Here is a 13205-nt window from a genome sequence, read left to right as displayed (position 1 = left end):
ATGTGGCTGTGTACACACTAGCCAGGTTTGTAACACCATTTATTTCATTTCATTTTTATTTTTGCTGAGCCTGGAATTGCTTATGCTTGTCCTCAACATGTTGCATTCAATCTAGATTGATGTTAGATTGTACTATCCACAAGGGTAGCTGTGGTTACTTGGTGTGCATTTGAAACCTGCCCCTTGATTGGATTATCCATGCCTTTTCGTCTCTGCACATGCCCTGAGTGAATGAAGGTGGCCATCTTGGTATCCGCCCACCCACAGCATTGTTGCAGTCTGAACCCACATACATGTTCAAGCACTCATATACACACTGCTGAGAGGTTTAGGGTCTTTGGCTGGAGTTATGAAGTGTGCCTGTTATGAATATGCGGTAACCCAAAACCTTATGCCAAAAGAACTTTTCACACCAAAGGAATAAAAAAAGCTTGGCTTGTTATATGAAATACAAGAGACAGAATATATACCGGTAAATGTTTCTTCAGACTGCACAATTACAGTTTAAGGAGGCAGCAACTCCTACAACACACACACACACACCCTTGATCTGAAGGGTGAAAGATTACCTATGCTGAAGAGCCTACAGAAATGTGGGTGTGGCAATTTTGCCAGCAGGGCCCCCGCTAAGAGCAAGACATGAGATGGAAGAATATATCTGCCCTAAAGTGAAGCACTCCTTCATGGATCACTGCCTTGCCGTGGCGAAGGGGCTTGAATAACTCAGAGAAGCTATGAGCTATGCCGTGCAGGGCCACCCAAGATGGACAGGTCATAGTGGAGAGTTTTGACCAAACGTGATCCACCTGGAGCAGGAACTGGCAAGCCACTCCAGTATCCCTGCCAAGAAAACTCCATGGACAAAGACAACAGGCATATAAAAGTTATGACGCTGGAAGATGAGCCCCTCAGGTCGGAAGGTGTCCAACATGCTACTGGGGAAGAGCGGAGGACAAGTACAAGTAGATCCAGAGCTGATGAAGCGGCTGAGCCAAAGCCGAAAGGACGCTCAGTTGCGGATATGCATGGAAGCGAAAGGAAAGTCCAATGCTGTAAAGAAAAATATTGCATAGGAACCTGGAATGTAAGAACCATGAACGTTGGTAAGTTGGATGTGGTCAAAAATGAGATGGCAAGAATAAATATTGACATCCTGGGCATCAGTGAACTAAAATGGACGGGAATGGGCGAATTCAGTTCGGATGACTATCATATCTACTACTGTGGGCAAGAAACCCGTAAAAGAAATGGAGTGGCCCTCATAGTCAACAAAAGAGTGGTGAAAGCTGTACTGGGATGCAATCTCAAAAATGATAGAATGATCTCGATACGAATCCAAGGCAGACCTTTTAACATCACAGTAATCCAAGTTTATGCACCAACTACTGGTGCTGAAGAAACTGAAATTGACCAATTCTATGAAGACTTACAAGACCTTATAGAAGTGACACCAAAGAAGGATGTTCTGCTCATAATAGGGGATTGGAATGCTAAAGTAGGGAGTCAAGAGATAAAAGGAACAACTGGCAAGTTTGGCCTTGGAGTTCAAAACGAAGCAGGGCAAAGACTAATAGAGTTCTGTCAAGAGAACAAGCTGGTCATCACAAACACTCTTTTCCAACAACACAAGAGACGACTCTACACATGGACATCACCAGATGGGCAGCATCGAAATCAGATTGATTATATTCTCTGCAGCCAAAGATGGAGAAGCTCTATACAGTCAGCAAAAACAAGACCTGGAGCTGACTGTGGCTCAGATCATCAGCTTCTTATAGCAAAATTCAAGCTTAAACTGAAGAAAGTAGGAAAAACCACTGGGCCGGTAAGATACAATCTAAGTCAAATCCCTTATGAATACACAGTGGAAGTGAGGAACAGGTTTAAGGATTTAGATTTGGTGGACAGAGTGCCTGAAGAACTATGGATGGAGGCTCGTAACATTATACAAGAGGCAGCAACTAAAACCATCCCAATGAAAAGGAAATGCAAGAAAGCAAAGTGGCTGTCCAACGAGGCCTTACAAATAGCGGGGGAGAGAAGGCAAGCAAAATGCGAGGGAGATAGTGAAAGATACAGGAAATTGAATGCAGATTTCCAAAAAATAGCAAGGAGAGACAAGAAGGCCTTCTTAAACGAGCAATGCAAAGAAATAGAGGAAAACAATAGAATGGGAAAAACCAGAGATCTGTTCAAGAAAATTGGAGATATGAAAGGAACATTTTGTACAAAGATTTCCATAATAAAAGACAAAAGTGGAAAGGACCTAACAGAAGCAGAAGACATCAAGAAGAGGTGGCAAGAATACACAGAGGAACTATACCAGAAAGAAATTGATGTCTCGTATACCCCAGGTAGTGTGGTTGCTGACCTTGAGCCAGACATCCTGGAAAGTGAAGTCAAATGGGCCTTAGAAAGCATCGCTAATAACAAGGCCAGTGGAAGTGATGATATTCCAGCTGAATTATTTAAAATTTTAAAATATGATGCTGTTAAGGTGCTACACTCAATATGCCAGCAAATTTGGAAAACTCAGCAGTGGCCAGAGGATTGGAGAAGATCAGTCTACATCCCAATCCCAAAGAAGGGAAGTGCCAAAGAATGCTCCAACTACCACACAATTGCACTCATTTCACACGCTAGCAAGGTTATGCTTAAAATTCTACAAGGCAGGCTTAAGCAGTATGTGGACCGAGAACTCCCAGAAGTGCAAGCTGGATTTAGAAGAGGCAGAGGAACCAGAGACCAAATTGCAAACATGCGCTGGATTATGGAGAAAGCTAGAGAGTTCCAGAAAGACATCTACTTCTGCTTCATTGACTATGCAAAAGCCTTTGACTATGTCGACCACAGCAAACTATGGCAAGTTCTTAAAGAAATGGGAGTGCCTGATCACCTCATCTGTCTCCTGAGAAATCTCTATGTGGGACAAGAAGCTACAGTTAGAACTGGATATGGAACAACTGATTGGTTCAAAATTGGGAAAGGAGTACGACAAGGCTGTATATTGTCCCCCTGCTTATTTAACTTATATGCAGAATTCATCATGCGAAAGGCTGGGCTGGATGAATCCCAAGCCGGAATTAAGATCGCCGGAAGAAATATCAACAACCTCAGATATGCAGATGACACATGTCATCAGATATGCAGACGCAAATCTAGACAACATCTTAAAAAGTAGAGACATCACCTTACCAACAAAGGTCCGTATAGTTAAAGCCATGGTTTTCCCAGTAGTGATGTATGGAAGTGAGAGCTGGACCATAAAGAAGGCTGATCGCCGAAGAATTGATGCTTTTGAATTATGGTGCTGGAGGAGACTCTTGAGAGTCCCATGGACTGCAAGAAGATCAAACGCATCCATTCTTAAGGAAATCAGCCCTGAGTGCTCACTGGAAGGACAGATCGTGAAGTTGAGGCTCCAATACTTTGGCCACCTCATGAGAAGAGAAGACTCCCTGGAAAAGACCCTGATGTTGGGAAAGATGGAGGGCACTAGGAGAAGGGGACGACAGAGGATGAGATGGTTGGATAGTGTTCTCGAAGCTACAAACATGAGCCTGACCAAACTGCGGGAGGCAGTGGAAGACAGGAGTGCCTGGCGTGCTCTGGTCCATGGGGTCACGAAGAGTCGGACACGACTAAACGACTAAACAACAAAGTGAAGCAGGTGTGTGTGCTGTTACCTTGGAGCTAGGATTGTTAGCTAACTACTGGGAATGTTGGGGTTCTTAGCTCATGCCTCCAAGGGGGAAGGTACGGGCTTTGAGATGAGCAATTGCTGCCTCCCCCCCCCAATTGCTGCCCCCCCCCCCCCGCATTTCCTGCCGTTTCTCACCTTGCTCATCCTAGTGAGAAATGGCTAAAAACTGTCTGCCATCCTGTTTGCTTCTCACTCTCTGTGTTTTGCTTAACAAAAGGGCGGAAGAAGTGTGATAGCGAGCAGTTAACTGAACCTGGCCATCTCTTTGTCTGCCTCCTGTACCACCATTAGCTTGAAGGTCTTGTCAGGAGTTTGAACTGCTAGCAACTGGATTTGCATGTATTGACCTTCTCAAGGTGTGAAGTGTTCCAGAGAGGAGTCCAGTACCAGGTATGTACCAAGTTAGGATGGAGAACTGCATGTCATGATTAAATTATGTCAATCTTATTCTCATGCCATGATCTACAGAGATAAACCATGTCGTAAGTTCATATTCACATACAGTGGTACCTCGAGTTAAGTACTTAATTCGTTCCGGAGCTCTGTTCATAACCTGAAACTGTTCTTAACCTGAAGCACCACTTTAGCTAATGGGGCCTCCTGCTGCCGCCACGCTGCCAGAGCACGATTTCTGTTCTTATACTGAAGCAAAATTCTTAACCTGAAGCACTATTTCTGGGTTAGTGGAGTCTGTAACCTGAAGCATATGTAACCTGAAGCGTATGTAACCCGAGGTACCACTGTACTTCGGTTCACAATGTCATTGGGCAGGTGTGGATACCCCCCCAGCACCTCCAATGCAATGTTTTCAAATGGACACACTGTAGGGTAATGCGAACTCAATGCAATGGAAACAGTTTTTAATTTCAGAATGAAGCTAGTTGCTCAAGAAGCCTTTTCAGAGAGTCTAGATCAGGCATTCGAAAAATCAGCCCTCCAGCTGTTTTGGGACTACAACTCCCATCATCCCTAGCTAACAGGACCAGTGGTCAGGGATGATGGGAACTGTAGTCTCAAAACAGCTGGGAGGCCACGTTTGGGGATGCCTGGTCTAGATTGTGTGTGAACCACATGGGGGAGGGTACTCAGTATCCATCGATTCTAGAATAACATGTGTGAGAGGTACCCACTTCTGGAGCATGCACATTTCACCATGGGTTTGATGCGCTGATGTTCACTTTGGATTTTAGCCTCCACAGAGCCCAAAAGTAGAAATGATGGAAAAGTGGCCTCCCTCTCCCCTTGCTCACTTCTGTGAAATGTGCAAGCAGCTCTTAGCAGAACATTAAAAATAAAATTATATGCTCTTATGTCTTATGCAGAAGTGAATGGATCGGGATTACTGGCAAACCTACAGAGAAATGTCATTCTTTGTTTTAACTCTCTACCTTGTGCTGTCAATTCACAAGGAAAAATATATATATTAAAACGGACGTACTTCTAAAGCCTCGGTTATTCCGGATCTTTTGTATAGACTTTAGGTCTTTGAGGGCAGCTTCTCTCCTCCTTGCTAAGCATGAAGAATTGCAGACAATTCCCAGCACAGCTGCTCCAGTAAGGCTTCCCTGTGATGAGTAAAAGACATTTGGAGCCTCCACTAATTGCTGCTGGTAACTGCTTACTCATAAGTAGTAGCCTTCTCCCCTCCCCTTTTTTGCCTAGTCACTTTTGTTTCAAGATGGGTGTGACTTTTGATTCCGCTCCCCTCCCTGTTGTGTCACTCCTTCAGTTACTTTGAATTGGAATAAAAACTGCAGCAAACTTCCGACGCTGCCTCTCCGTGCAGACTTAACAAGACCTGGGACCTTTTTTCTCCTTCCTTTTGCTTCCTGCCCCTCCTTTGTGCAGGCAGGGAGAGAGGAGCTCCTTGACTTTTACACATTAACTCGAAGAGAGGAAACAATGGCCAAGGTCTGGTTGGGTGCAGCTGTTGGATTTTACTTGTTGCAGCTTTCTTTAGCCCGGATAGGTAAGTGGCTTATGAATGAAATCCCTTATACTAGCCGATGAGCGTATGAGATACTTCGGAGAGCAAAAACTTGCTCCGGCTTGCCAGATGGACTGTTCAACTTCATTGACATTTTACTGTGCGTTTCCCGCGTGACAAAGACACTGAAAGGGAACCTGTGAAATTTTTATTGCAAGAGGGATGCATGGGTGTGTTTTGTGTGGAAGGCAGGATAGAGAAGTATAGAAGGTTCTTTAAGCTTGAAACACTGAGGTTTAAAGCTAACAATGTTTGCTGGACAGAGAAATGAGCTTCTGCACATCTGGTCCATATTCAGGCTTGCAAGCCACAGTTATGTATTTATTTTTGCTCCGTTCCTTCTGTGAAGTAGACATCGGACGGAGGGAGGGGAAGGAAACCTTACAATAGCTGTATTCTTGAGCTTGCAGGAGAAGCAAGCGCTTGCATGCTTGCAAGATGCAGAAGCCATAACGACTTCTCTTCTCCATGCTGGGAATGAAATTTGGAGAGTTTTCAGGGCAGAAAGTGAAAAGTGCTCGCTGGCTTTCAGAACTTTAATTTGAGCATGACTAGTGAGGAGGTTTAGAAGCAAACTTTAAGCCAGTCTGGCAGGAATGGGCAGCTCATTTCCCTCCTTGCCCCCCAGCTAGCTTTCCGAAGTCTGCCTGAATAATAAAACGAAATGCTTGTTTGGCAATGAAAGTGCTCATGCATTTAAGAAAATCACATGCCCCGAATGACAAAATAAGTCTTTAAAAGTTTGATGTGATACAGAACCACAAGTATTTGCGAAGAAATAACTGTGCCTTCAACAGAGACCCATTGTAATAGAAATTGCCTTGAGCTGTTTTGAAGGGAATCTATTATCCTTATCCACCCCCCTCCCCAGATCATTGGAAGCTTACAAAATACTTTTTTAAAAAGAGGCTTTGGCGCCTTAGTGTTTTTAATACTTATTTGAGCATAAAGAAGTAAATTGGATAATAGGTTGCTCTACCGATTCTTAAATGGGTGTGTCAGAGTGCACGGTTCTAACCACGTTTTCGGAATTTCCAGAATTTTTTAATTTTTTTGCAGCACTGCTTTCAGAAATACTTCTTCGGTGATCAAGGTTTTACTTTAACACACACACACACACACACTACCAAGTACCCAAGTATGCACTTTTCAAACATAAGGAGGTGTTCTTGGTTTGTGATATATGAGGTGTGACTAACATTTTGGATTAGATATAACATGTGTATGTACATATGTATACTTTAGAATGGCTATGTTTCTTATTTAGTTATTCCTTGCTCAGCTAATATTCCCTTTTATGAACTGCCAAACCTTCTATAAATAAGCGCAGCCTGCAATTACTCTGGGTTGTGTTGCATTTTAGCTGTAGAAAAGAGAGAAGGATCTCCCCTTCCCATCTAATCCTCGGTGTGGTTAGGAAAAAACATGTCAAGCCGCATGTATGTCTTGCAGGAGAGTTTCTTTAAGGGTTTAGCAAGGTATTAGATTATAGCTACATTATATTTTGGTTGGTATGTGGTACATTCCAGGCAAGCTTTATAGTGACAAATGGCTTTGCAACTGCACTTGGTTCCCTCCACCAGCACCACCCTGAGATGGAGACGGGCAATACAGTAGTTTGTTTTTTTCAGTGGGAAGATTTTATAGGAGTAGAAGCAATGAAAACAGTTGGGGAGGCAGACAATGCATGGCATGTAACGTCTCAAACTGTTTTCAGCTCTCTTCAAAAAAGAAAGAACTGTATCTTCCTATCTCGGTATATCTGAATACAGACAATTCTACAGGACTAGATGGAATTCTCTTTAGTGTTTTTGTCGCTTTTCTGACAGGTCCTGTAGTGGGATATCGGATTCTAGTCCACAGCCGGAGACATGCTCAGCTATAAAGCCTTGTGGATGTCCTGGGGCCCACTACTGTCTCTTAGTTTAACCTGTAGCTTGCCAGATTCTTCTTGGATAATACCGTATATGCTGCCATGAGATTTGTGAAACAGAAGCAGGATTAGGATGTGACAAATGAGTTACAAAGTACTTTATAGTCCTTGTTACCTTGTACTGATTCAGACCATTTGTCCAGCTAGGTCAGTATTGTCTAGAATGAGTGACAATGACTCTTGCATTTTCCAGCTCCGACTGAAGACGTCAAAGCTTGGAAAGCTTTGTCTTTCCCCCTTAAAATAGCTATACAATTATTTCCATTTTGCTGAGGCCAAGTGGAGACTTAGTCACTGAGCAGCCATCCTGATTTGTTTGCAAGGAGATTAGACACTTGCTTTGTAATGAGCATTCCTTCCGATTTGTTTGCAGAGAAGTTAGATGATGGCTGCATCAAAACAAATGTTATCCCACCTTTTCCAGGGCATTTCCCCATCACTTTCCTTATTGCATAAGGTCCAGTCTTTTGGGAGAACAGGTTTGTTGCTATCCTTTTAACAACCTGAGTTTGTGTGTATGTGACTGAAATAATGACGGTCTTGAAGTACCCTAAGAAACAGCAGATTGCACAAAGCCACCCATTCAAGTAATTTAAACCCAGATCTCCCAGTTCCCAGCTGCCAAAGGCTACAGATCCAAATTGCCTTTCATTCCTATGCCCGGGGCAATTGACTCTTCAATAGTGCAATCTATTTAATCTAGAACCTTTTTGATACTCAGTTTATGTGCTCCTGGAAGTTGCTGCAGCATGGCTCCTCAACCACTACTCCTGGAAACATTCGATGGAACCAGATCTGGCTCGGCAGAGCTAGTGACACATCATTGCTTCCCATATCAATGTCTCTGTACCATGAGGCATGGATAGGAACCATGTGCTGGCCTTGGGTTCTTGAATTCCTTCCTTCAAATGTTAGGCGCAGCATGGGAGTGGTTCTGCCTCTATCGGTAGTGTATAGGTTGGGCCTTGCAATGAAAGTGAAAAGCAGCCTCATTTATTTGGGTGTATCCAGATATCTCCAGGGTTTGGTAATAGAAGACTTGGGAGTGCCAAGAAATAGCAAGGGACACATAGAAAGGCGAAGTCCTTATGCTGAAGAGGCAGTCTAAGTAAGGTGAGGTGATGAAACCAGAAACGTTACCTATAGAAGAGAATGGGATTCTGTCTACTGTTCTTAAAGAGGGTTCTGTTTTTCTGCCTTCTGAACAGGATGACTGTCAAACTGTATTTTATACGGTATGCCCTTTATTCACACTTGTAATGAATCTAATATCCTTTCTTTATGCTGTTTTTCAAGTGCTGTTATTTTGGCCATTTCACGATCAGACTAAGGTAATTAGGTGTATTAAGTGATATGCCTGAGCTGGAACTTCACAAAGCCACACCTTGTCAGGTCTGTGTTTCCCTTTGGATTCTCATGTGTCCATTTCTGGACCCAGTTCAGAATTCTGGTTTTGATCTTTAAAGTCTTTATTGGTGTGGGACCAAAGTTCCTGGAAGATTGCCTTTGTCCACATGTACGTACTCTGACCTTAAGAGCTTCTTCCCAGTTCCTTCCTTTGGTTCACCCACCAGGTGAGGTCCTACTGAGACAAGGGGCATCTCAGTGGTGGTAGCCAGGATACGGAATCCCTTTGTCACAGAGAAAGCCCGGTGCCTACCTTGATGCCATTTTGGTGCCAAGCAAAAAATTTATTGTTTTCCTAGGGTTTTAAATCATTTTGCTTCTGCTTCTTGTTCTTATACTGCTTTTATATGCTTTATTGTTGGCCTGCCTTCTTGTGCATTTGAATTTTTTTCTTGTCGTAAGCTGCCCAGAAGAACTTGTTGACACATACCCAGCTAAAAGAAATAGTACATGTCAGGGGCTCAGGGACTGAGCCACAGGAGAAGGAGGAGATGGAGAGCGAAGGGGAACAATCGGAGGGGAGCGCAGGAGGGTGTGACAGTGACCAGAGAGATTCCCTGAGTCTCTCCAGCGAATCAGAAGATTCCCAGAAGGAGGCCCCCAGGGTCAGGGCAAGGGGGGCCAGTGGGGAGTCGCCAAGCGGCAGCTGGAAATCAGGGGCAGCTTCCCCACCAGAGCGCAGCGGGGGGGGGGAAGAATCCCACAGATTAGAACAAAAGCCTCCTCCTGCAGGAGGAGGGAGTGAGGCAGGACTGACCACGCCTCCATCAGAGAGTGGAGGGGGAGGAGAGAGCAGGGCCGTCCAGCCTCCCGGAAGGAGAAAGCAGTGAAGGGAGCAGTGTAGCCGTTAGGAGGAAAGTGGGCGGCTGGGCGCGAGCGCCAAGTTCAAATGTAGAGGCGCGAGGGACAGCAGAAAATCCGGATTGGGAGCCAGGTCCCAAAGCCCGCCGGAGACAGGGGGAGGAGTCAGAAGAATCCGCCTCCAAAGAGTCCAGGAGGGTTGGGACCCCAGAGGGCAGGAGGACCCGGAGGCGAAAGGAGCAGAGGGAGGAAAGGAAGAGGTGGAGCAAAGCTCGGGTATTGAACTGGTGTAAAGGAGGGGCGGATTCAGACGGGACTTCGCCGGTCTAAGGACTCAGACGTAGCGCTGCGCGCCACGGATGTCAAACCAACAATGAACCACAATAAAGACTTTTGTTTATAAAGAGCAACTGGCGTTGGTCCTTTGTGAGCTGGGACCTGAGGCAGCCGCTGACAGTACATGAATGTTGTTGGAGAACAGTTATAGATTTCCCCCTCCCTTATAGGCATTGTTGTAGTTTGGGGGGGCAGGGTTGAGAGACTTGAGAGTATTTAAGGTACCTTTGGGAATTTCCTCCCATTAAATATTAGGCTCCTTCTCTGCTGTCTCTTTTTGTGCCTACTGAAAGCCTGCCTCTTCCAACAAGTGTTTTTTTATGTAGAGATCTCTTATAGTCTGCATCTGTATTGGGATTTTTCAGATGATTTATTGTTTATGGGTTTGCCATCCTGGGCTTCTTTGTGAGGAAGGGCAGGGTATAAAATAAATAAATGTCTATGAAAAGTTTCCCGCATGCTGGGGATGCCCCAGATATGATAATAACATGACCCGCTACCACAAAATGTCAAAGTTGTATTCTGGTTTTCGCAACTGGCCGAGGGAATAATCCTAGCAGCATGAATGAGAGTGCAGCAAAAATGCAATCCAAGCAAGAAGTGTGAGGTCATTACAGCTGCAGTTGTGGATTCCTGGATCTGCTTGAGAGAGGGACTGGAAGATGATACTTTCTGGAAGCAAGAGGGGTAGAGAAGGGGGGGGGAGGAGCAGCAAAGGAAGAATTGAAGATGGTTACAACACAGTCCCAAGCAATGCTGGAGTGGGTTTAGTCATGCTGGCCACATGACCTGGAAAGTTGTCTGTAGACAAACGCAGGCTCTTTTGGCGTGAAGTGAGATGAGCATCACAATCCCATAGTCGCCTTTGACTGGATCCAGGGGTCCCTTACCTTTTGCACCAAAGTTATGGTTAAATAAATTTTAAATTGCAAACCAACTAATAAAAAACCCTTATGCCTCATTTGAAAATTAAAGGGTCCCTTCTGGCTGTATCATGAGAGCGATCATAATATCACAAAAGTTAAAAACACTGGAACCAAAACCAAAAACCTTACCGAAAATTAAAGCCTGAAATATTTCAAAGCCTTTCTTTGTTTATGTTACCCCGCCCTTTTATTGTAATGACAAAATGGCTGCAGTTCAGCAAATAAATCACAACATGGAAATAATCTGCTTTTGTTAGGAAACAATACCTTTCAGGTTGAACCTGCTGTCTGAGCTATTAAATAACAAGCATCAGCAAAATTGGCAAAACTGGAGGGAAGGATGGGAAGGACAGACGTATCTTAATGAGAAAAAGTTTATGAAACATTGGATAATTTTACTTCTATTAAGACCTTTCCAGTGTGTTCAGCTTTTTTCCTTAGGATACATGTCCACAGGATACCTCCAGTGAGCAGAAATCTAGGTGCAGAATGCTACAAAGAGTTAATGTGAATTGGTTTATGCATTGTCATAACTGAATTCAAATACTTCTCTGAGGTATAATTTCATAAGGAGGGCAATTACCGAATCATGTGGCTTGTTCCCTGTTCCACCCCTTTTCTCTCTTAAACTGGCTACAAGGTTTTCAGCAGGAAAATATGGCTCATGGCTCTCTCTTCTCTGTTTTATATTTTCTAAATATAACCTCGCAGATACAAGTGATGCAGCCTTGAAATTTAAAAGAGTCTTTTAACATCTAACCTGCAAATGCAAAAGCCACCCAGTCTTCTGAACATTCAACTACTCAAGAGCAAGACACAAATGTGTGGCATAAACAGTTTAAACTTAAGTTTAACAACACTTGCTCTGAATAGATGTTGTGGTTTGACTGTTTACTGCAGAGGATGGCCAAAACAATGATTCCCACCCCCCCTTCAAAAGCCATGGAAACAGTTACCTTACAGTGTACACAATCGCAACTCTCTTTTCTCATTCAGCAGTTACAATTACAATGCCTACAATTCAAAATAGAATGGTGTTCCAGTTTATTCTAGTTCCAACCTGGTCCACGTTGTTTGCATGACTCCAGCAAGGGCAGAACACAAAGTGTGGGGCTGGATTCACAGATTAGTGTAGTATTTTATTAGTATTTTCCTGAGAAGCTTTATATTTATTGAGTTATTTTAAATATTTACGCTCCACTTTTTAGGGCAATGTTCTAACGAGGCGGCTTTTCACCAATAGATAAAGAATAATTACAGTAAAATTAGACAATGTAAATTAATGGAAACTAGACACCAACCAAAAACAACACAAATCCAGAATGACAGAGTTCCAATCATGGAGTCTTAAGCATAAGGATCCAGAGAGACCTCATTATTAAAAGTAGTAAAAATTAATCAGAGAAGTCTTAAGTAAAACAAATGAGTCATTAGAGCTGATTAAAAAGCAACCAAAAGGGGTCTGTCAATGATGGGGGGGGGGGGGAGGCAGTTCTAAAGATTCAAAGCCAACTAAAGCTCTGTCTTAGATGTTGTCAACCTGTTTTTTCCTGGCAGACCCAAGAAACAATCTCTGAGGTGAATGATCCTAAGGTTCAGGCAGGTTCATATGGATGTAGGCAGGGTACAGGAATGTGTGGTAGCATCTGAGCTCCAGGGGTTTCTGGACGAGTCAGATTATCTAGATCCATTCCAGTTTGGTTTCAGGCCTGATTATGGGATAGAGACGGTTTTGATCACCTCGGTAGATGACATCTGCCAGCAATTGGATAGGGAGAGTTGTCCCAGTTGGTTCTGTGGGACCTTTCAGCAGCTTTTTATACTCTTGACCATGGTATCCTTCTGGGCTCCCTTGCTTCTGTTCTGGCCTCCGTGCTCTTTAACATTTACGTGAAACAGCTGGAGTTTGGGAGTTTGATGCCACCAGGACGCTGATGGCACCTAACTATTACAACAAATAGCACCAGGTCCAGAAGGCCATCCAAGATGTGTACCTGATTCATCAAGGGCAGTGCAACTCTATCCAGAACAGGTTGCAAACCTCCATCCAGATGGGAACTTTCTACACAAAACAGTACTCTCCGCCCCCTTGTATTTCAGCTTATTTGCCTA

The 13205-nt window shown here is 43.8% G+C and overlaps 1 protein-coding gene across 13 annotated transcripts in view; it reads left to right on the top strand.

Annotated features, from left to right (window-relative positions):
• Positions 1 to 5310: 5310 nt before the first annotated feature.
• CD44 (CD44 molecule (IN blood group)) overlaps positions 5311 to 13205 on the top strand; it is a 71135-nt gene continuing 63240 nt past the window's right edge. For 5 of the 13 annotated variants that reach the window (XM_077929182.1, XM_077929172.1, XM_077929174.1 and 2 more), the window contains exon 1: positions 5318 to 5672. In XM_077929182.1, the coding sequence (XP_077785308.1) occupies positions 5606 to 5672 (67 nt within the window). In that variant the 5' untranslated portion in view covers positions 5318 to 5605. Of the gene's footprint in view, positions 5673 to 13205 lie in introns of all 13 variants that reach the window. The other 8 variants (XM_077929158.1, XM_077929144.1, XM_028728109.2 and 5 more) reach the window with 4 other exon arrangements.

Source organism: Podarcis muralis, chromosome 1 (genome assembly GCF_964188315.1).
Source record: "Podarcis muralis chromosome 1, rPodMur119.hap1.1, whole genome shotgun sequence".
Classification (NCBI taxonomy): domain Eukaryota; kingdom Metazoa; phylum Chordata; class Lepidosauria; order Squamata; family Lacertidae; genus Podarcis; species Podarcis muralis.
This window is presented reverse-complemented; position numbering and strand designations above follow the sequence as displayed.